This window comes from Anolis sagrei, chromosome 6 (genome assembly GCF_037176765.1).
Source record: "Anolis sagrei isolate rAnoSag1 chromosome 6, rAnoSag1.mat, whole genome shotgun sequence".
NCBI lineage: Eukaryota > Metazoa > Chordata > Lepidosauria > Squamata > Dactyloidae > Anolis > Anolis sagrei.
In genome coordinates this window covers 14932146-14955955 of record NC_090026.1, presented here as the reverse complement: position 1 = coordinate 14955955, position 23810 = coordinate 14932146, and the positions used below count along the sequence as shown (strand labels likewise).

At 40.1% G+C, this 23810-nt stretch overlaps 2 protein-coding genes across 2 annotated transcripts; both read right to left on the bottom strand.

The window, feature by feature from the left end:
* Nucleotides 1-466: 466 nt before the first annotated feature.
* On the bottom strand, nucleotides 467-23270 carry LOC132779351 (sulfotransferase 1C2-like). Its single transcript, XM_067469806.1, has 8 exons — nucleotides 23215-23270; nucleotides 12263-12435; nucleotides 11408-11533; nucleotides 10340-10437; nucleotides 4204-4330; nucleotides 3295-3389; nucleotides 1641-1821; nucleotides 467-830 (listed from the first exon to the last, which is right to left on the bottom strand). The coding sequence occupies exons 2-8, from the start codon at nucleotides 12423-12425 to the stop codon at nucleotides 718-720; spliced, it is 903 nt and encodes a 300-aa protein (XP_067325907.1). The 5' UTR covers nucleotides 12426-12435; nucleotides 23215-23270; the 3' UTR covers nucleotides 467-717.
* On the bottom strand, nucleotides 14951-23304 carry LOC132777751 (sulfotransferase 1C2-like). Its single transcript, XM_067469805.1, has 8 exons — nucleotides 23215-23304; nucleotides 22674-22846; nucleotides 21706-21831; nucleotides 20637-20734; nucleotides 18272-18398; nucleotides 17331-17425; nucleotides 15938-16118; nucleotides 14951-15206 (listed from the first exon to the last, which is right to left on the bottom strand). The coding sequence occupies exons 2-8, from the start codon at nucleotides 22834-22836 to the stop codon at nucleotides 15094-15096; spliced, it is 903 nt and encodes a 300-aa protein (XP_067325906.1). The 5' UTR covers nucleotides 22837-22846; nucleotides 23215-23304; the 3' UTR covers nucleotides 14951-15093.
* Between the last annotated feature and the right edge of the window lie 506 nt (nucleotides 23305-23810).

The window sequence follows — 23810 nt, the reverse complement described above, 5'->3', positions numbered from 1 at the left end:
ACAACTGGGAATACCTCAAAAGGTGTGGGCTGGCAACAGAGGGAGAACAGGTAAAAAAAAAAGTAGCAATGTAAGCAGTCTTTCTACTTGGTATCTCATCACACTAGAGCATGGATCCACTTTAAATCTGGTTTCTGTCTCCTGCAGAATTCTGGGGTATGTAATTTAATGAGGCCCAGGACCTGCCTGGCTGAGCAGTTTAAAGATCCATCCCTAAACTACAAGTCCCAGAATTCTGCAGGAGGCAGAAACCAGATTTAAAGTGGATCCATGCTCTAGTGTGATGAGGTCCTTGATCAATTGAAATTTGTACACTTTTAAATCTCAAACATTTGGCAAAAATGCTATATTTACATTGAAAAAAAATCCTCATCTACAAGTACAAAGACATGTCTTGCTTTCTTCTGTGTACCCTTCTCCCTATAAGAATGAGAATTCTCAGGAAACTAGTGACTGGGTCATTTTTGAAGAGCCTAAACTGCAAAATCCAGGAGGTGAGTGCAATCAGGAAGAAAAAGCAGAATTCCTATATGCACAAGGGAACCGTTATATAAACAAAGGGGGCTACATGAGATTTTTTAAAAGGCTTTTTTATTTGAAATCATAAGGGTCTACAGACCTGCTAGAAAAAAAATAGACTACTGAGGACAGAGCTGATCTGCACTCTTGTTTTATAGGGAATGTTTTTGGGGATTCCCAGCACTGGCACTTTGGACCTCAGAGTTCCATTGAGAAAGTCAGGGTTGTGCCTGCCATCTTCTTTTTGTAGTCTTCATTGAATCTCTCATTCTGAGCAACCGTGAAATGGTTCTTCCAATCACCAACTGTCCCTGTAAGACAAACCCATACAATCCACTAAAATATAATTGCAACACTATTCTAGAAAATCCACAGTAAGGGAGATAAATATTTTAATGTTTTCCTCTATTCACACTACCTTGAATATGAGTTAACATTAGCAATTCCACAGAGAAAGGGCTCCATTGAAAATGGAACGTATTTGTTTTCTGCTTTTCTTGAGACTAGACTAGAAGCAATAGATTCAAACTGTATCAAAAAATAGTCCACCTAATGGTAACTGCTATTTGACAGTGCAACATGCTGCCTGTAACAAGTCTCTTTTTGAGTTTTAAAAATAGAAACTAGATAGGCATCTGACAGGAAACTTTTTATTGTTTCTGTAAGACATGAAGTTGGCATCTGTGGCCTTTTCTCTCTCTATGATTCTATACTATGTCTTCATCACTTAATTAGAAGATGTAGAATTTTGTATTATGGTGTACATTACATAGCATTTATATTTAGTTATGTAGCAGAGGCACTGAAACACAGTGAATTACAAAGATGTGTAATTGGATACAAGAAAGAATGTTCTGAGTAGTATCAATACTTCCTAGTCAGTGTACCAATAGAAATGTAGACCTAAGTGCATTGGTCTCCATGTGCATAGATCCCTTCGTTGCCTCTCCTATAGAGAAAATAAACAGCATTCCTTTACTGAATATTACAGACCTCAATTCTAATTCCCACTGACATAAATCAATAAAAACATAAGTACCCAGGAGGATTGCATCCAACTTTAGATACTGAAAAACAATCTCCTTCAGGTGAAATAAAAGGCAGAGGAGGAAGAGTCATACCTTTCCTCATGAATGGAGAAATGGACTGGTCCATGACTGTAATGGGCACTTCAGCCCGGTTGGCCATGGGATTGTCCTTCATAACTTCAAATGAGGTATGGTGGACAATTTTATCCAGCGTTGCTACATCTAGTTGCTTCCCGACAAATTGCATCACTTTCTGGATTTCACATTTTGGGTTCTGTGGACAGAGAGATAATCTTAGTAGTAGTAATAATAGATGGCAGAAACAAGAGAAAATCCAGACAGAAGAGCCCTACGGTCTTCTAGAAAAATGATGCCGACAGATGGCTAAGAATTCAGTATTTTAAATGATTTTCTGAAAACCCTGCGAGGAACTCTCATTAAAGCATTTGCTCTTCTTCAGTGCAGCCTGAATGAAGATCCAAAGAACCAACCTCTGTAGGCTTTCCTTTCTGTTAAGAATGTATACAAGAGAATGCCTATTTGAAAAATTCACTTTTGTAAGATTGGTATCATCCAGTTTCTAAATGCAGACTACCTGCATTGAACTGTATTATATGACAGTGTAGACTCATATAATCTATATGAGTTCAAAGCAGTTAATTTGCATTCAAAATGGATTAAACGGCAGTGTCGATGGGGCCCAAGTCTTCATCCAGCCTGTTGTCTTGCTGAAAAGGAGAGGCTGATGAGGACAGAATAGCTCTTCTTCTTAAGACTACCCATTGCTCTTGTTAAGACTGAAGGAGGGCCCATCTACACAGGACTGAAAACCCAGAAGCAAGTTGGATAAAAGGGGAGGGGCGGCTACAAAATGCACAACCAGTGTGCAATTGGTCATGAAAGGGCATGGAAAACATATGATAAAAAGTTTTGAAAAACTCCAATATTGGGTGAAAAAGCTGTTACAGAGTACTGTATATCCCAGCGCTCCTCCCCAAAATGAGAGTCCCTAGCCCTACACTGGTGCAGATTGCTCCAGTACTTATCTTCATTTTAAAATCCCAAAACAGCTGACGAAGGGATATAAACAGATGGAGCCAAAAACACACAGGTGGCTAAATGGAAGCACGAGAGGAAAGCAATTCCCACGAGAACTCTCTCCAGCCATGCCTTTGTTCTTATTTCCTGTGTGTTACTGAAATGGAGCTTAAGATGACACAGTGTCACAGGGAAGTGACCCCAAAGGGAAATGGGATTCAAGAGAGCAAACCTGGAGGAACCAAGAGTGATAGTGGGAAGAGATGATGACAGAAAATCCACTTGTGCGCACTTTGTTATATCTGCATCCACACTGCAATATTGGCAAAATGCTTATAAATTGCAATATATCTCGGAGCATAATTAGGGAAAAAAGTTAAAGGAAAATTTCAGGTGGATGTTCCGCCTTAGCTTTTATGATTCGGATCAATCCGCATTAACCAAACCTTTCTGGATGCCATGAAACCATTTTCCAGGACTAATAGCTTAGTGTGTGAACTCTCCAGGATTTTTTTTTTTGTTATTTAGGATTAAATGGCTGTCTGGAAGGGCCCAGAAATTCTCCTAATTTCAAACCTTCCCTTTTCCAACCTATGAAAAATAATTTAGAGACAAGATTTAGGCTGTTCTTGTTAGGATCCTATTATGTGAGAAAGGCAGCATACAAATGCAACACATAGGATAAATAGTTCTTCCTAGGTTTGCTTACCTTTTTGATATTTTCATAGAAGAGGTAGAGCACACGGTGGGTGTCCTTTGCCTTCCACCAGCCTTTCACATGATCATACCATGGGCCCCAGCCCACTAGAAGACATAGGGGAGTACATTGAGATGATAAAGTCTATAGTGAAAAGTCCCACAAGAAGGAAGTCCACACTTAAAGCGGGGGAAAGCCTCCACAAAATGTTACATTATTCTGCACACATGTTGAAAAACAGTCCTTAGGTCCCCTTCAATAGTCATATTGACTAGAGAATTCTAGGAATTTAGTACACAAAAAAACACTTCTAAATTATGTGAAAATGACACTGAGAGTAGAGCTAGATTCAATTTCAGAAAAGTTCTGGAATAAATATATCTGGTGGACAAAGGACAAGAATAAAAATAGCCTCGGACTTTAGCATACAGCTTTTATTGCTTTCAAACTTTTAGAATGGGGGAAAAATCCGGGAGACAATAAACCAATGTCAGAGAGAAAAGGACATGGCCATACAGTGTACCCATATAGCATGGTTGAGTTTAAGGAATTGAAATGTCTCAAATGTGCTCTAAGATATGCATTTAGGTCCTCCAGGGCCATTTTAGGTCTACGAGAGGCCTTTTCTTACCAAAAGGAAGTAAGCAGGGATCTCTTTGGATTCACTTCGTGTTGTAATGCTGCAAACAATTAGTTAAAAATCCCTCGATGATTCCTTTTTTAGATTTCTTTCAAAAATATTTTAGAATTATTCTTGGGCCACCTAAATGACCCTGTGACTACACCACACGGCTTGCCTTTGTTCAATATAAATAAACAGGCCAAATGAAATACTTGGACATTATATCATTTTTGCATGTTTTCTCAACAGATAATTCTCCAAAGGAAAATAAGAATATATATATATATATTTTCCCTCACCTTTTCCTGCCATAAATGCCTCAAAATATTCATCCCATGTTCCTGGGTCAGGAATCAACTTGCTCATCCTTTGGAAGTGGAAATAGGACACCATGCAGTCCTTGGCATTTCTTGCCACATAAAGAAACTGTGTAGAGAAAGAGAGAAAACGTTTCTTTATTTATCTGAAAGATAATTCTAATTCTCCACTGGGAAACTCAGAGCAACCTATACCAGGTGTCCTGGAAGTGAAAGAGGGTGACTGCATTAACTTTAGGAGCAGAATATCACTGTGAGACGACAGACAACACAGACCACATGAAGATTAAAGGAAGCTGAAAGTCCATTAGAAAACCTGATAAGACGCAATATGTTTCACAACAAATCGTATACTACTGACATGTTTATTCACATGTGCTAAATTGCAAAGATCAGAAACTAAAAGTGAAACCAAAAGGTAAGTAATCTCTAATCATCTATCTGTACAAGCCGTCTTTCTCCCAAAGTGGAACCTGACAGTTCATAGCAGGGGTATGTCGTAAATAAATAATAGTGTCTAGGTCAGGGACCCACAAATTTTTTAAACAGAGGGCCAGGTCACAGTCCCTCAAACTGTTGGAGGGCCATATTATAATTTGAAAAAAGCATGAATAAATTCCTATGCACACTGCATATATCTTATTTGTAGTGCAAAAAAACCACTTAAATACAATACAATAATTAAAATGAAGAACTATTTTAACAAATATAAATTTATTAGTATTTCAGTGGGAGGTGTGGGCCTGCTTTTGGCTGATGAGTTAGAATTGTTGTTGTGTGCTTTAAATTTATTTCCGACTTAAGTTGATCCTGAGCGAGGGCCGGATAAATGACTTTGGAGGGGCGTATCCGGCCCCCGGGCCTTAGTTTGAGGACCCCTGGTTTATAGTGCTAGAGCTTTAGCATTTAGGTAGCATATTTCTGTAGGACCTTCACACTTGGAGGGGAACGGAGTGAGGAGGCTCATCTCTAACCTTCACCAAAATGCCAGTAGATGAGCTAACAGGCTAGTAGATGAGCTAACAGGCAAGTCAAAATGGAAAGCATTTGCTCCACCTAGTGATCTAAATCTAATTTGCAAGCCATCTACTGAAGGTTGCCCAATAATGGCCAAAATAGTTGGGACAGGGATTTCATCAAAGCAATTAACATAAAGAACTTTGCATATATCTAACTAAGTAGCAGAGTCACTAAGAAACTCTGTTACTAAATTATGAATTGGGATAATGGAAGGAATGCCCAACGTAAATTGGTTGCCCCATCGAGACCAATATGATGTACCCTAGGCACCAATGCATATAGGGCAATTTCTTGACTCAGTTATGTGGCAATGTTACAATAGCACTCTGCTGGATATGAATTCCACTTATAAAGATGCAACATTTCAACAGATATCCATCCATTAGTGTTTAGTGGCATTAACAACAGGCAGTCCCGAGTTACAAACATCTAACTTATGTACAACAGAGTTAAGAACGGGAGTGAGACAACAGGAGGTGAGAGAAATCTACACCTCAAAGGGAAAGTCACTGCAAATTGCCCACATCGAAATAAATAAGGACAAATGGAATGCATTTAGAGGTATCAGAACTTCTTTGAGCCAGCTATTACACATACTCCCACATAACATCGATATCACTTATGGTAGAGTGGCTTCCCAGAATGTCGGCTCACGACAGGATTCTCATATCATTTGAGCAGATGACAATTCCCAGCATGCTGATGAAGATGAAGTTCTTTTTGTCCAGTTTCCAAATAACACCAACAAGGGTGTTCCGAGATTTAAGCATCACCCCTTTGATAATTTCTTCGCACTGCAGTAATCGCTTGATAAATCCCAAACAAACTCTTTGCAAGAACATGCTGCAGCCCAGCCCAACCAAAACCCCTAGTATCCTAACAGAGAAGCACCCTCTGGACCTAAGTAGGCCAACCTGCAATGAACAACAAGACATTGCTTGTAGATTGGACCACCTCAAGAACATGAGGCTTACAATTAGGGACCAGGCTGAACCATTAATGGAATTAGTTCTCTCTGCTGAGCCTCCACATGCTATGTGGGATTTAGCCGGGGGCTCTGTTGACACACTACTTGCGATGAATGAGGACGACATCACAACCATAAATCCAATACACCCCCTGAAGCCTAGGAGGGAAAATCAGATACCTCCAATGAACAAATTGCCACCCAACCAAAAAGCCTCTGCTCAGACTGAACGTCTGGATATCGGTAATGATTCAGTCCTATCGATACCAGCGTGACAATTACACCTGCCATCTTGGAATATAATGGGATGGACAAATAAGTTTCATGATGCAGATTTTGCAATTTATCTGCAACAATTCAAAATTATTTGTTTGCAAGAGACATGCCCACTGAAATTAATCTCCCTTCCCTCATTGGTTTCAGAGCATATTTAGTTCCAGCTGTTAAAAACAAGCTCTAAAGGCCATGGTAGCTGGGGCCTTACCATATTCATTTGTCGATCTGCATGTGGACATTCAACCTTTGGATAGTTCCTTCCCACAATATACAGGCCCTTCTCATTAAGAACATGCATTTTGGTTATGTAATCTGTATAAATGTCTATTTTTCACCTAGATTATCAAAAAATGGAGGTCCTAATAATATCTGGATTAGACTATCTGAAACCCTCACCTGTTTGGAATGCCAATACTCCTCCACAAAGCTCCTCTTGTGTGGAGATTTTAATGCTAGAATTGGACGGGTGTTAAACAAGTGAAAGGCACTAACTTCGGACATGATGGTCAGGTTACATCTGCTGACAGGGTCTCTCGAGACACAATCAGAAACAAGGCCGGTCTGAGTTTCATAGAGGTGCTCCCTTTGCATCAATTATATTGCCTCAAGGTAACCCAGAATTACATAACATAAAGTGCCTATACTTATGTTACCAATAGGGGAGCTAGTACTATCGATTATATGGCAGTTTCTGCCAACCTGCTACCTGATATCCAAAGATTTGCAATTAATAATAGGGACGAGAGTGATCATTTTCCTCTGTCACTCCTATTTAATTTTGAAACATCACCTCCAACACAATCCTCTCAAAATTCACAAAATCTAAATGGAATCCATGTTGGAGAACAGAAAATAAGATGGTCAGTCAACCTAAGCAACTCCATTCTGCATATATTTGAGAGCAACCCATATAGATTTCACCGACAATACATCCTAGACTCTAATACAGACATTTTAAATGCCTATCAATCCATCATTCAAAATCTCAGACAGACTAGTCTGTAACAAACAAATAAACCCCAACAAGGTGGGAACTAACAGATGGTTTGATTCTGAATGCAGAAGCACCAGGCAGGCTCTAATGGTGTACTCCAAACATACACTTAGAAACAAAGATAGTACTGTCATTGCAAGTCTAGCTCAGATGAGGGCTTCGTATAAAGCATTTTTAAAGCAGAAAAAGATACACATGCTAGAGCTCAGTGAAACCAACTAGAATTAGCTGTGTCGGGAAAAAAAATGAGCAGCGGTTTTGGGATATTATCTCAACTGGAATGCATATGGTCAGGCCAGTAGTCCTTGGACATATTTCAACACAACAATGGTTTGACAATTTTAGTAAGCTCTATGGAACTACTTCTTCAGAAAATCATCCTACCAGTGTTCCCAATACCACCTGTTTGCTTTACTGGCCCCCTGTATCAACTTCTAAGCTGAAGAAATTGATTGCAGCCCTGGCTCTGAGTAAGGCCCCAGGGGAAAACATGATGCCCGCAGAAATATTTTTAAAAAATTCAGAGTGGTGGGTTCCAATAATAAGCAAAGCGTTCTCACAAATCAATAACACAGGCATAATCCCAGAGGGCTGGAAACAGAGCATAGTTGTCCCCATTTATAAGAAGGGTGATAAATAAGATCCCAACAACTATCGCCCTATTAGCCCCTTAGATATTGACTCTAAGTTATATAGTAAACACCTGTTAAACAAATTAGAGGACTTGGAATTCAATAACCAAATCATTCACGCTGAACAGGCTGGTTTCAGAAAAGGACAGAGTATGATTGACCAGTGTCTGATCTTGTATTTCTTAGCTCAACAAGCAACTGCTGGACCTACCAAACATCTATTTGTTGCCTTTGTCGACTTAGCAGCAGCTTTTGATTCCATCGATAGAAACCTGTTGTGGCAAAAACTGGCCAACACCAATATGGATAAGTACCTACTGTTTCTAATCAAGACACTTTAATCTGGCACCATGGCTAGAATAAGGGTTGGTACTTCTGGCTCATTAACTGACCCCATTATTACTAATAAAGGAGTAAAACAAGGGTGTCTACTGGCACCAATACTCTTTAATCTATACTTGAATGATATAATACCTGCACTCTCGGGGCCAGAATTTTTCCCACCTGCAGTAGGATCCAAGAAAATTTCCATTCTATTATATGTGGATGACATAGTTCTAATCTCACTTCCCCAAATTGGCCTGAGAAGACTGCTTTCTAAGCTTGGTGTATATTATTCTAAAGAAAAGCTGAATATCAGCTATAATAAAACAAAGGTAATGGTGTTTGGAAGAAGACACTCTCAACACAGATGGTCCATCAGGAGTCACCAAATAGAAAAATGTCAGTAATTTAAGTACCTTGGAATCCATTTCACAGAAAAACTATCCTGGAAACCCCATACAGAACACACTAAAGCAGTGGCTTTAAAATCTGTTGGAGCAGTACTCAGATTCTACAAAACTGCAGGGGGTCATCTAGTTGTCCCAGCCTTTAAAATATTTCAGAGTAAAGTTATAGCCCAGATTTTGTATGGTGCTTCTGTCTGGGGATGGGATGAGTCTCAGACAGCAAAACTGGAGGCTCTCCAGAATACATTTCTTAAGAAACGACTGAGACTCCCACCGGGCACCCCGGCAGCCTTGGTCCACGCAGAGGTTGGTCTCCCCTCTATTAGATTTCATGTTCATTTAAGCCTATTTAATTATTGGAGAAGTATAAAAGACTCCTCAGTTAGGGTTCTCCCCAAGGGATGTTTTGAACAGCTAGCAAAATGCAAAGTCTGGAATACAAGAAACCAGAAGCTGCTTGAATTTCATCCCACTCTGTCTGATAAGCCCTCTATCTTGAACTCAAGGGAGAAGCTCCATGAATATATATTTTAATCACTGTGTCCACCATGATAGGCAGGTTATTAATAACTCCAAATTTTCCCGCTGATTTAGACTATACAAACTTGACCACGATAAGGCTATCTACCTAACTAGGCTCACATTCCCAAAACTTAGGCAAGCCTTCACAGCCATTCATTTTCAAAGTATGCCCATAGCAGTGATTGATGGCAGATACACGGGCACCCCTCTGGCTCTTCGTTTATGTGTTTGCGGGGCCCCGGAAATTGAGGATCTGCCTCACTATTTGTTTTCTGTCCTCTGTACTCTGAGCCAAGAACCAAAATCTTGGTGACTATTCTGCACCTTCTCCAAACCAACACGGTGTCAGAAAAGATTTTCTATCTCTTGGCTGACACTAACCCTGTCGTCTCTCACAAAGTGTCTCTTTTTGCCCTGGCAGCACAGAAAATCCAGGCAAAACTAATATCTGATATTGCAGTCGACTGTGCTGGGGATGCTTTTAACTAATAGTGACTGTTTATGTAGTTTTAATAATGTTGTATCTATTTGGTTTTACCTGGTTTTTAACTACGCAGGTGCGAGTCCATACAGTATGTAGTATTTTAAACGTGCATCCTGCCATTGATACATGTAGCATTTTAATGATTTATAGGATTTTATTGTGTAATTTATATTGTATTTAATAATCTGGTGCTCATGTATTTATCTCTTTGCCTTGTATGTGAAAGACCTATGGTCTAAGCATCGAATAAAACTGACTAGTAACTGAAGATACCCACAGTGAAGCAAGGTAATAAAGGAAAAGTTAATAATTACTCAAAGTTAACAGCATAGGAAGATAATGGCCCGAATAACTACAAGTTAAACGTGTAAATGAAATACAGTGTGACACATTAAAAAAAAACTGATGACATCAACAGAAGTAAAGCCAATTATTTTAAGCAAATTATTTTCAAATGCTATCAATGGCAGAACCTCAACCTCCACCACTCACTTTGCAGTTTTGCTCCCAAAAGGACCGAGGGAGCAACTGCACAGGCAGATGGGTTTTCAGAATCCGTGGAGAGGGCATTGCTTCTGCTTGGTCAATCCCTGTTGAAAGAAGCAAAGTACTAAGGTCACAGTGGAAATTGCCAATCATTCCTTCTCTGAAGTTAAGGCTCTGTGAAAATTGGTTTCTTTTATACCATATTCACAGATGTGAGTTCCCTCACTGCTAAAGATGCGTTATTAAAAATTATTAACTTTTCTTCTCCATTTGCTATAGAATCGTCCTCACATTTGCTTTGACTGTGAGATGAAGAGAGTAAGAATGCCCAGAAGTTGCTGAAATCTCCATCATTTAAGCAACAGATTGCTACCCAATACCCAACATGGATATTTTACTGTGGCTATCTCAAGGACTATGGCTTCAGTCTTGTTAATTACTCCATCTAAATGGTGAGTCACACATAGGCAAATCCAATTGATTCAATTAATCTGCCCAAACAGAATTCAGGCCTATATTTTTCTCTATGAGGTCGTATATCTTTGGCAGATGCCCTTCTTTTCATCCAATCTATCATCTTCGCAAGAATATCTTATGCAAACATACTGAGAAGAGGACTTTCTTGAAGGCAGTTCTCAAGCATCTGAATTCCTTAGTGGAGCTAGGATGTCTTCCTCCTTGATCTCTTTATGTGAACAAGTGAAAAGTATTCTATTTCGGCCGGGCTTCAGAAACTCACTACAAAAGTTTTTTATAATTCCCTATTCAGTAGATTTGTATCTTTTGCTTTGTTAATAGCATTCAGAGTTCATTATTATCATGGAACTGCTTGGGAAATGGAGTAGATTGACTGAGATATAAAATTGCAAAACTGTAGCTCTGGAAGAGACCGCTTTGTGGTCTCTTCCAGATCTACAGTTTTGCAATTTTATATCTCAGTCAATAACGCAATAGCCTTTAATTTAGCCTGCTTGTGCACCACGGGGAATAGTCAGATCTGTTGGAGATCCCTTATTCAGATGGTTTCCATAAGGCAACATAATCTTGAAGGCACATAAAAACTACTATAATGACCTGACGGCTGGGGTGGCCTTGCCCACTCAATGAATGGATGTCGGCGATTCATGGGCGTGCGCTGACATTTCACCAGATCACCTTCCTGTTGTATCATGTCCACTATCTCTTGGATCCAGGTTGTACCTTAGAAGGGTGAGAAAAGGGGGGGGGGGATCAGTATGCAAATATACAGCATTATGCATGTTCATATGTGATCGAGGTTGGGCACAAAGATCAGCTACACTCGATATGCATTAGGGTCATTTTACCAATAGTTAGTGGTTTCCAATGCTGTGTGCTGTCTCAATGCCTCAAAGCAGGGGTTCTAAAAATGTTTTTTAGCTGCAGAGCCCTTTCTGAAGCAAAGGTTTTTTGTGGAGCCCCAATAAATGTTTATATATTATATTATATTTAATGCGTATATATCAGGCATGAGCAAAGTTTGTGACCAACATAAACTTAACAATATTTCAGTGGAAGACACTGGGTGGCATCCAGTCCAACTCCCTTCTGCCATGCAGGAAAAGCACAATCAAAGCACCCCCTTCAGATGGCTACCCAGCCTTTGTAGTAGTAGCAGTAGTAGTAGTAGTAGTAGTAGTAGTAATAGTAGTAGTAGCAGCAGCAGCAGCAGCAGCAGCAGCAACTCCAGGGGCCATCCAGTTCAACTCCCTTCTGCCATGCAGGAAAAGCATAATCAAAGCACACCCAACAGATGGCCACCCAGCTTTTGTAGCAATCTTCCCTCAGCATGGTCACTGGCAATGTTGGCTGGAGATTTGGGGAAACCTTTCCAAGCCTTGCTTCTTCTGCAGCCAGTTGGCAGTGATGCTGCTCTTACAGACTGGACATTATTTGTCCCAATGCCCTTACCTGCTTTGGGGTAGGTGCAAATGAGAAGGTCGTCAGGCTTTGCTTGGAAGTTCTGGATCCTGACCCATTCATCGCAGGTGGTTTTTTCCAGGAGAAGGCCATCTATTTCACTTAGCTGGGGGTGCTTCATTGGTTTAAGATCTTGCCCTTTTTCTCTGGACATGGTTTACAAACTGTTAAATGACAGAAAAGGAGAGGCAAAATGGTTTGAGTAAAAGCGCATTTCTCTATATTGATCTTAGCTTTGAGAGAACAAATCATACTTCGACAAAACTCACCGAAACTGGTGTAAATTTAGTTAGTCAGGACTACAGCCATGGAACAACAGACTGGTTCAGGATAAGGAAAGGCGTACGGCAGGGTTGTATACTCTCACTCAACCTATTCAAATTGTATGCAGAACACATCATGTGATGTGCGGGGCTTGACGAATGCAAGGCTGGGGTTAAAATAGCTGGAAGAAACATTAACAACCTTAGATATGCAGATGATACCACTGATGGCTGAAAGCGAGGAGGAGCTGAGGAGCCTTCTAATCAAGGTGAAAGAAGAAAGCACAAAAGCTGGGTTGCAGCTAAACATTAAAAAAACCTCAAGATTACGGCAACAACAATGATTGACAACTGGGAAATATATGGAGAAAATGAGCTGGCCTTTAGAATGGCTGTGGATAGGCCCAAGCCATTGTGGGTTGTCTGGTGAGAAAGAGAAGCTAATATTGCAGAATAAAGGAGTGATATATATCAGCATAACTTTTATGAATTTAAGACCACTTCTTAAGACGCATAAATATTTTCTGAGCATTTCTGCTGCAACAGGAAACCTGAAAATATGTATTTGGGGTAGTCAGGGGAAAGGGCTTGAGGATTTTATTTATTTATTTGGTTTACTTTTACCCCGCCCTTCTCACCCCGAAGGGGACTCAGGGGCGGCTTACACAAAGATCCTGACTCCCTTCCTTGTATAACTGTGAAATAACAACGGGGAATACCTCAAAAAGTGTAGGCTGGCAACAGAATGAGAACAGGTAATACATTGGAATAAGTAGCTGTATAAGCTGTTTTCTACTTGTTACCTCATCACACTAGAGCATGGATCCACTTTAAATCTGGTTTCTGTCTCCTGCAGAATTCTGGGGTATGTAGTTTAGTGAGGCCCAGGACCTGCCTAGCTGAGCAGTTTAAAGATCCATCCCTAAACTACAAGTCCCAGAATTCTGCAGGAGGCAGAAACCAGATTTAAAGTGGATCCATGCTTTAATGCAGGGGTCCTCAATCTAAGGCCCGCGGGCCAGACCCGGCCCCCTGAGAGCATTTATCCGGCCCGCGTGTGGAGAAGCGGCAGGCAACACGGCCCCAAAGACTCACCGCCTGCCGCCTCCCCCACCTTCTCCCGTCATCAGGACGAGGCGAGACTCCATCCTGAAGCCAGGAGAAGGCGGGGCCGGCCTGGGGAGAAGGCGAGCGGCGCGGGTCATGGGCGTTCTGTGTGGGTTATGGGCGTTCTGTGTGGGAAGTTTGGCCCAGTTCTATCATTGGTGGGGTTCAGAATGCTCTTTGATTGTTGATGAACTATAAATCCCAGTAACTACAACTCCCAAATGTAAATGTCTATTTTCCCCAAACTCTACCTGTGATCACAATTGAGCATATTGAGTATTTGTGCCAAGTTTGGTCCAGATCCATCATTGTTTGAGTCCACAGTGCTCTCTGGATGTAGGTGAACAACAACTCCAAAACTCAAGGTCAATGCCCACCAAACCCTTCCAGTATTTTCTGTTGGACGTGAGAGTTCTGTGTGCCAAGTTTAGTTCTATTCCATCATTAGTGGAGTTCAGAATGCTCTTTGATTGTAGGTGAACTATAAATCCCATCTCCTAAATGACAAAATCAACCCTCCCTCAACCCCACCATCATTCAAATGTTGGCATATCAGATATTTGTGCCAAATTGGTCCAGTGAATGAAATACATTCTGTATTTAAGATATTTACATTACAATTCATAACAGGAGCAGAATTACAGTTCTGAAGTAGCAACAAAAATAATTTTATGGTTGGGGGTCATCACAACATGAGTAACTGTATTAAGGGGTCGTGGCATTAGGAAGGTTGAGAACCACTGATCTATGGCAAGCATCCTCAGACGTTGTTAGGTGACAACAATCCTATCTCTTCAGCCAAAAGCAGGCCCACACTTCCCATTGAAATACGAATAAGCTTATATCTGTTAAAATTGTTCTTTATTTATTGTATTGTTTTAAAGTGGTTTTTTTTGCACTACAAATAAGATATGTGCAGTGTGCATAGCTATTCATTTATGTTTTTTTCACATTATAATCCGGCCCTCCAACAGTTTGAAGGACTGTGACCTGGCTCTCTGTTTAAAAGGTTTGAGGACCCCTGCTTTAGTGTGATGAGGTCCTTGATCAATTGAAATCTGTATGTACACTTTTAAATATGAGAACATTTGGCAGAAATGCGATATTTACATTGGGGGAAAAACTCATCTACAAGTACAAAGACATGTCTTGCTTTCTCCTGTGTACCCTTCTCAGGAATCTAGTAACTGGGTCATTTTTTGAAGAGCCCAAACTGCAAAATCCAGGAGGTAAGTGGAATCAGGCAGAAAAAGAAGAATACCTATATGCACAGGGGAACTGTTATATAAACAAAGGGAACTACATGAGATTTTTAAAAAGGCTTTTTTATTTGAAATCATAAGGGTCTACAGACCTGTTAGAAAAAAAATTAGACTACTGAGGACAGAGCTGAGCTGCACTGTGTTTTATAGGGAATGTTTTTGGGGATTCCCAGCACTGGCACTTTGGACCTCAGAGTTCCATTGAGAAAGTCAGGGTTGTGCCTGCCATCTTCTTTTTGTAGTCTTCATTGAATCTCTCATTCTGAGCAACGGTGAAATGGTTCTTCCAGTCACCAACTGTCCCTGTAAGACAAACCCATACAATCCACTAAAATATAATTGCAACACTATTTACATACTTCTTGAAAATCTACAGTAAATGGAACACACTTGTTTTCTGCTTTTCTTGAGACTAGACAAGAAGCAATAGATTCAAACTGCATCAAAAAACAGTCCCCCTAATGGTAACTGCTATTTGACAGTGCAACATGCTGCCTGTAACAAGTCTCCTTTTGAGTTTTAAAAATAGAAACTAGATGGGCATCTGACAGGAAACTTTTTATTGTGTGTTTCTGTAAGGCATGAAGTTGGCATCTGTGGCTTTCTCTCTCTCTATGATTCCTTACTATGTCTTCATCACTTAATTAGAAGATGTAGAATTTTGTATTATGATGTACATTACATAGCATTTATATTTAGTTATGTAGCAGAGGCACTGAAACACATTGAATTACAAAGATGTGTAATGGGACACAAAAAAGAATGTTCTGAGTAGTATCAATACTTCCTAGTCAGTGTACCAATAGAAATTTAGACCTAAGTGCATTGGTCTCCATGTGCATGGGTCCCTTCGTTGCCTCCCCTATAGAGAAAATGAATAGCATTCCTTTACGGCATATTACAGACCTCAATTCTACTTCCCACTGACATAAATCCATACAAACATAAGCACCCAAGAGAATCGCATCCAACTTTAGATACTGAAAAACAATTTCCTTCAGGTGAAATAAATGGCAGAGGAGGAAGAGTCATACCTTTCCTCATGAATGGAGAAATAGACTGGTCCATGACTGTAATGGGCACTCCAGCCCGGTTGGCCATGGGGTTGTCCTTCATAACTTCAAATGAGGTATGGTGGACAATTTTATCCAGCGTTGCTTCATCTAGTTGCTTCCCAACAAATTGCATCACTTTCTGGATTTCATATTTTGGGTTCTGTGGACAGAGAGATAATCTTAATAGTAGCAGCAATAATAGATAGTGGAAAGAGGAGAAAACCAAGGCAAAAGAGCCCTATGGACTTCTAGAAAATGCTGCAAACAGATGGATAAGGATTCAGTATTTTACATGATTTTCTGAAAACCCTGTGAGGAACTCTAATTAAACATTTGCTCTTCTATCCAGCCCGAATGAAGATCCTTTGTAGGTTTTGCTTTCTGTTAAAAAGCTATACAAGAGAATTCCTATTTGAGAAATTCATTTTGCAAGATTGGTATCATCTAGTTTCTAAATGCAGACTAACTGCATTGAACTGGGTTATATGACAGTGTAGAGTCATATAATCTATGAATTCAAAGCAGTTAATTTGCATTCAAAATGGATTAAACGGCAGTGTCGATGGGGCCCAAGTCTTCATCCAGCCTGTTGTCTTGCTGAAAAGGAGAGGCTGATGAGGATAGAAAAGCTCTTCTTCTTAAGACTACCCATTGCTCTTGTTAAGACAGAAGGAGGGCCCATCTACACAGGCCTGGAAACCCAGAAGCAAGTTGGATAAAAGGGGAGGGGTGGCTACAAAATGCACAACCAGTGTGCAATTGGTCACGAAAGGGCATGGAAAACACACGATAAAAAGTTTTGAAAAACTCCAATGTTGGGTGAAAAGGAGCTGCAGTAGAGCACTGTATATCCCAGCGCTCCTCCCCAAAATGAGAATTCCTAGCACTACTCTGGTGCAGACTGTTCCAGTGCAATATTCCTGCTTCTTGGCAGGGGGTTGGACTGGATGGCCCATGAGGTCTCTTCCAACTCTTTGATTCTATGATTCTATACTTATCTTCATTTTAAAATCCCAAAACAGCTGATGAAGGGATATAAACAGATGGAGCCAAAAATACACAGGTGGGTAAATGGAAGCACGGAAGGAAAGCAATTTCCATGAGAAAACTCTCCAGCCATGCCTTTGTTCTCATTTCCTGTGTGTTACTGAAATGGAGCTTGAGATGACACAGTGGGCACCTGCATGCTGATGGCAAGTGACTCCAAAGTAAAAATGGATTCAGGAGTGCAAACCTGGAGGAACCAAGAGTGAGGGTGAGAAGAGATGATGACAGAAAATCCGCTTATGCGCACTTTGTTATATCCGCATCCGCGCTGCAATATTGGCAAAATGCTTACATAGGATAAATAGTTCTTCCTAGGTTTGCTCACCTTTTTGATATTTTCATAGAAGAGGTAGAGCACACGGTGGGTGTCCTTTGCCTTCCACCAGCCTTTCACATGATCGTACCACGGGCCCCAGCCCACTAGAAGACATAGGGGAGTACAATGAGATGGTGAAGTCTACAGTGAAAAGTCCCACAAGAAGGAGGTCTACACTTAAAGTGGGGAAAGCCTCCACAAAATGTTAGGAAAAACAAAGGCTTAGTTGCATCTTATACATTATTCTGCACACATGTTGAATAATAGTCCTTAGGTCCTCTTCGATGGTCATATTGACTAGAGAATTCTAGGAATTTAGTACACAAAAAGAACACTTCTAAGTTATGTGACAATGACGCTGAGAGTAGAGCTAGATTCAATTTCAGAAAAGTTCTGGAATAAATATATCTTGTGGACAAAGGATGGGAACAAAAATACCCTCAGATTTTAGCATACAGCTCTTATTGCCTTTCAAAATTTTAGAATGGGGGAAAAATCTGGGAGATAATAAACCAATGTGAGAGAGAAAAGGACATGACCATATAGTGTACCCATATAGCATGGTTTGGTTCAAGGAACTGAGATGTCTCAAATGTCCTCTAAGATATGCATTTAGGTCCTCCAGGGCCATTTTAGGTCTACGAGAGGTCTACCAAAAGGAAGTAAGCAGCGATCTCTTTTGGTTCACTTTGTATTGTAGGATTGCAAAAAAAAAAAGAAAAAAAAAAAGGTAAAACTCCCTCCATGATTCCTTTTTGAGATTTCTTTCAAAAATATTTTAGAATTATTCTTGGGCCACCTAAATGACTACATCACACAGCTTGCACTTTGCTCAATATAAATAAACTGGCCAAATAAAATACTGGGACATTATGTCATTTTTGCATGTTTTCTCAACAGATAATTCTCCAAAGGAAAATAAGAATATATGTATATATGTTTTCCCTCACCTTTTCCTGCCATAAATGCCTCGAAATATTCATCCCATGTTCCTGGGTCAGGAACCAACTTGCTCATCCTTTGGAAGTGGTAATAGGACACCATGCAGTCTTTGGCATTCCTTGCCACATAAAGAAACTAATTGTGTAGAGAAAGAGAGAAAACGTTTCTTTACTTAATTGCAAGATAATTCTAATTCTCCACTGCTAAACTCAGAGCAACCTATACCAGGTGTCCTGGAAGTGAAAGAGGGTGACTGCATTAACTTTAGGAGCAGAATATCACTGTGAGACGACAGACAACACAGACCACATGAAGATTAACCACATGAAGATTAGTAGGTTGATCTACTAACAACCTAGATTTTATAGGTCTGTTCTTATGTATGTGTGTGCATATATATATGTGTGTGTGTGTGTGTGTGTGTGTGTGTGTATGTATTTATGTATATAGAGTAAGCTCAACAGCAGAGGCACTAAGAAACTCGGTTGCTGAATTGTGAATTGGGATATTGGCAGGAATGCCCAACGTATATTCATTGGTCAATATATGACTGGAATTACACTAAACATATACCTGTTCTGACTTACATGCAAATTCAACATAAGAACAAACCTATAAAATCTAGCTTGTTAGTAACTTGGGAACTGCCTGTACTGAAAGTCTATTAGAAAACCCTCTGAGAAGACACAATGTTTAACAACAAATCATGTACGACTGGCACGTATACTCACATGGGATAAATGGCAAAGGTCAGAAACTAAAAGTGAAACCAAAAGGTACTATCATGTATCACTAATCATCTGTCTGTACAACCATCTTTCTCCCAAAGTGAAACCTGACAGCTTGTAGTGCTAGAGCTGTATAATGGGCCCCAAATCAGGAATGCGAAGGCAAACAGACAAGTCAAAATAGAAAGCATTTGCTCCACCTAGTGATCTAAATCTAATTTGCAATCCATCTACTGAAGGTTGCCCAATAAGGGCCAAAATAGTTGGGGCAGTGATTTCATCAGGGCAATTAACATAAAGAGCTCTGCATAAATCTAAGTAGCAGAGGCACTAAGAAACTCGGTTACTAAATTGTGAATTGGGATATTGGAAGGAATGCCCAATGTACATTGGTTGCCCCATCCCCAATATGATGTGCCCTGGGCACCAATGCATATCAGGCACTTTTTTAGCTCAGCTATTTGCCAATGTTACAGTAGTACTCTGCTGGATATGAATTCCACTTATAAAGATGCAATGTTGCAACAGGTATTCCTCCATTAGTCTTTAGTGGCATTGACAAGAGGCAGTCCCCGAGTTATAAACATTTGACTTACATACAACAGAGTTAAGAATGGGAGTTAGACAACAGGAAGTGAGAGAAATATACACCTCGAAGGGGAAGTCACTCCTGAAAGAGTTATCATGGTGAAAAGGTGTCCACTGAAGCTTTTTCAGCAATCTTTGTTTCATCATAGGCCATTTTTTTCCAAAATCCAATTATTACAGGGACAGAAAGTGAGGTGGAATCTTCTGAACACAGACAGCAAAGCAAACATCACAGGGGTGTTAATCCTTCTCTTTGCTATCCAAAGCTACCTACCTACCTACCTATCTATCTCTAGCTAAGCAGCAGAGGCACTAAGAAACTCGGTTGCTGAATTGTGAATTGGGATATTGGCAGGAATGCCCAATGTATATTTGTTGGCCAATATATGGCTGGAATTACACTAAACATAAACCTGTTCTGACTTACATGCAAATTCAACATAAGAACAAACCTATAAAATCTAGCTTGTTAGTAACTTGGGAACTGCCTGTAGTAAAAGATGTTCTCATTAATTTATTAAATAATTTAAAGAAAAATGGAAGTAACATTATCTAAAATTGCTTCTCAGCAAATTAGTGTATATACTTGCCTGTAATTCAACTTCATGTATAAGTCTAGGGCAGGTATGGGTTAGGGTTAGGGTTTGTAATATGACTCATGGATACAACATGGGTCATTCCACAGAAGGGCGAAAGTACCAATGCTGCTTCAGGGGACCAATCAATGTTGGCCATTGTCCATTCACAAAAAAGGACAGAATAAATACTAGAGTGAGGGGAGTAGAGGACACTGGTGTTTCTTTGAGATTCTTCCAGGGCGGACGAAGCCCTTACCTTCTGATTCTTTACAAAGGAAAAGTTAATAATTACTCAAAATTAACAGCGAAGGAAGATAATGGCCTGAATAACTACATTTTTAAGTTGTTAAACGCGTAAATGAAATACGGTGTGACAATTTTTTTAAAAAAATATAACATCAACAGAAGTAAAGCCAGTTATTTTAAGCAAATTGTTTTCAAGTCCTACTAAAGACAGAACCTCAACCTCCACCACTCACTTTGCAGTTTTGCTCCCAAAAGGACCGAGGGAGCAACTGCACAGGCAGATGGGTTTTCAGAATCCGTGGAGAGGGCATTGCTTCTGCTTGGTCAATCCCTGTTGAAAGAAGCAAAGTACTAAGGTCACAGTGGAAATTGCCAATCATTCCTTCTCTGAAGTTAAGACTCTGTGAAAATTGGTTTCTTTAATACCACATTCACAGGTCTGAGTTCTCTCCCAAGGTTTTGCAACACTGCTAAATATCTGCTATTAAAATAATTAACTTTCTTCTCTATTTGCTATAGAATTGTCCTCAGGTTTGCTTTGACTGTGTGGTGAAGAGAGCAAGAATGCCCAGAAGTTGCTAAAATTTCCTTCATTGGAGGAAATAAATGACACATTGCTACCCAATACCCATCGTGGATATTTTAACTATGGACTTAGTTTCCGGCTATCTCAAGGATGATGACTTCAGTCTTGTTAATTACTCCATCTAAATGGTGAGTCACACATAGGTAAATCCAATTGATTCAATTAATCTGCCCAAACAGAATTCAGGCCTATATTTTTCTCTATTAGGTTGCCTGGTTGTATATCTTTGGCAGATGCCCTTCTTTTCATCCAATCTATCATTTTCACAGGCATATCTTATGGAAACATACTGAGAAGAGGACTTTCTTGAAAGCTGTTCTCAGGTTTCTGAACTCCTTAATGTAGCTTAGGATGTCTTCCTCCTGATCTCTTTACGTGAACAAGCTAAAAGTATTCTATTTTGGCCAGCCTTCAAAAACTCACTACAAAGGCTTTTTATAATTCCCTGTTCAGTAGATTTGTATCTTTTGCTTTATTAATAGCATTCAGAGTTCATTATTATAATGGAACTGCTTGGGAAATGGAGCAGATGACCTCTGGGGTCTCTTCCAGATCTACAGTTTTGCAATTTTATATTTCAGTCAATAAAGCAATAGCCCTTAATTTAGCCTGCTTGAGCACCACGGGGAATAGTCAGATCTGTTGGAGATCCCTTATTCAGATGGTCTCCATAAGCCCAAGTCATCTTGAAGGCACATAAAAACTACTATAATGACCTGATGGCTGGGGTGGCCTTGCCCACTCAATGAATGGATGTCGGCGATTCAGGGGCGCGCGCTGACATTTCACCAGATCACCTTCCTGTTGGATCATGTCCACTATCTCTTGGATCCAGGTTGTACCTTGGAAGGGTGAGAAATGGGGGAGGGAAATCAGTATGCAGATATACAGTATTATGCATGTTCATATATGATCTAGGTTGGGCACAAAGATCAGCTACACTCAGTATGCATTAGGGTCATTTTACCAATAGATAGTGGTTTCCTATGCTGTGTGCTGTCTCAATGCCTCAAAGCAGCGGTTCTTTAAAAAATGTTTAGCTGCGGATCCCTTTCTGAAGTAAAAGCTTTTTGTGGAGTCCCAATAAATGTTTATATATTATATATACTGTATATACATATATCAGACATGAGCAAAGTTTCTGACCAACATAAACATAACAGTATTTCAGTGGAAGACACTGGGTGGCATCCAGCCCAACTCCCTTCTGCCATGAAGGAAAAGCACAATCAAAGCACCCCCTTCAGATGGCTACCCAGCCTTTGTAGTACTACTACTACTAGTAATAATAATAATAATAATAATAATAATAATAATAATAATAGCAGCAGAAACCCTAGGGGCCATCCAGTTCAACTCCCTTCTGCCATGCAGGAAAAGCACAATCAAAGCACACCCAACAGATGGCCACCTAGCCTTTGCAGTAGTAGTAGTAGTAGTAGTAGTAGTAGTAATAACCCCAGGGGCCATCCAGTTCAACTCCCTTCTGCCATGCAGGAAAAGAACAATCAAAGCACACCTAACAGATAGCCACCCAGCCTTTGTAGCAATCTTCCCACATCATGGTCACTGGCATTGTTGGCTGGAGATTTCGGGAAACCTTTCCAAGCCTTACATCTTCTGCAGCCAGTTGGCAGTGATGCTGCTCTTACAGATTGGACATTATTTGTCCCAATGCCCTTACCTGCTTTGGGATAGGTGCAAATGAGAAGGTCATCTGGTTTTGCTTGGAAGTTCTGGATCCGGTTCCATTCATCACAGGTAGTTTTTGCCAGGAGAATGCCATCTATTTCACCTAGCTGAGGGCGCTCCATTGGTTTAAGATCTTGCCCTTTTTCTCTGGACATGGTTTACAAACTGTTAAATTGCATAAAAGGAGAGACAAAATGGTTTGAGTAAAAGCACATGTCTCTATATTGATCTTAGCCTTGAGAGAACAAATCATACTTCGACAAAACTCACCAAAATTGGTGTAAATTTAGTTAGTCATAACTACAGCCAACTGTGAACAATGCCGAAATAAGCTCATTATTTTTCTCTCATACACATACAGTTCATGCAGTAGCGTTGGCTATGGTGACTCATAATTTGCTTAGGCACACTTTGTGAAAACACGCCCTGAAAATGCAAACAAATCCTTGGTCGTATTAATAATGAGTGTTCATTCAAAATAACACCCTCAGGGTTCCCAAGTTTTACAATGCTTCTGGATTAATTTCTTCTACCTTTTGTCCATGATGTGTTGATGCGGAATTTCAGAGACTTCCGGATAACTCTTCCTTGCTCAGTGTAAGAAAAAAATCAGCACATAATTGGTCATGAATCTCAAAAGGCTTGGAGGGTTCCTCCCCAAAGGAAGTGGATCAAAGGTTTCTACAAATCTTTCACTGCAGTTAAATGCTTGGCTTGCAGGAGCTGGCCTTGTGACAGAACTGACTGTGACTGTCTTCAATTGTTTTTTATTCATTTAAAAATCTGTGCCATAGATCACTCATACCAGGAGAATTCAACTGCAGTTTTTGGAATGACAAAAATTTACAGAGCATTAAGCTCATTTGACCTTCAAATCATGGTATGAGAGGGAGGGAAGCAAGTCAAGAAAGGCAAGCTGGCTGGCTGACTGGCTTTAACAGCTGCAAAGAGATAGAAACTCTGCTCAAGAGGAGACAGAAGAAAACTGAAGAAATTAAAACATTACATAGGAAACTGACTTACTCCTTGTCGGATTAATACTTTTATCTACTGCAGTATTTACTGCTGACAGGCCACACAGCTAAAGACAATAAAGTTCAAAATCCACATCCTTCACTCAGATCTTTGC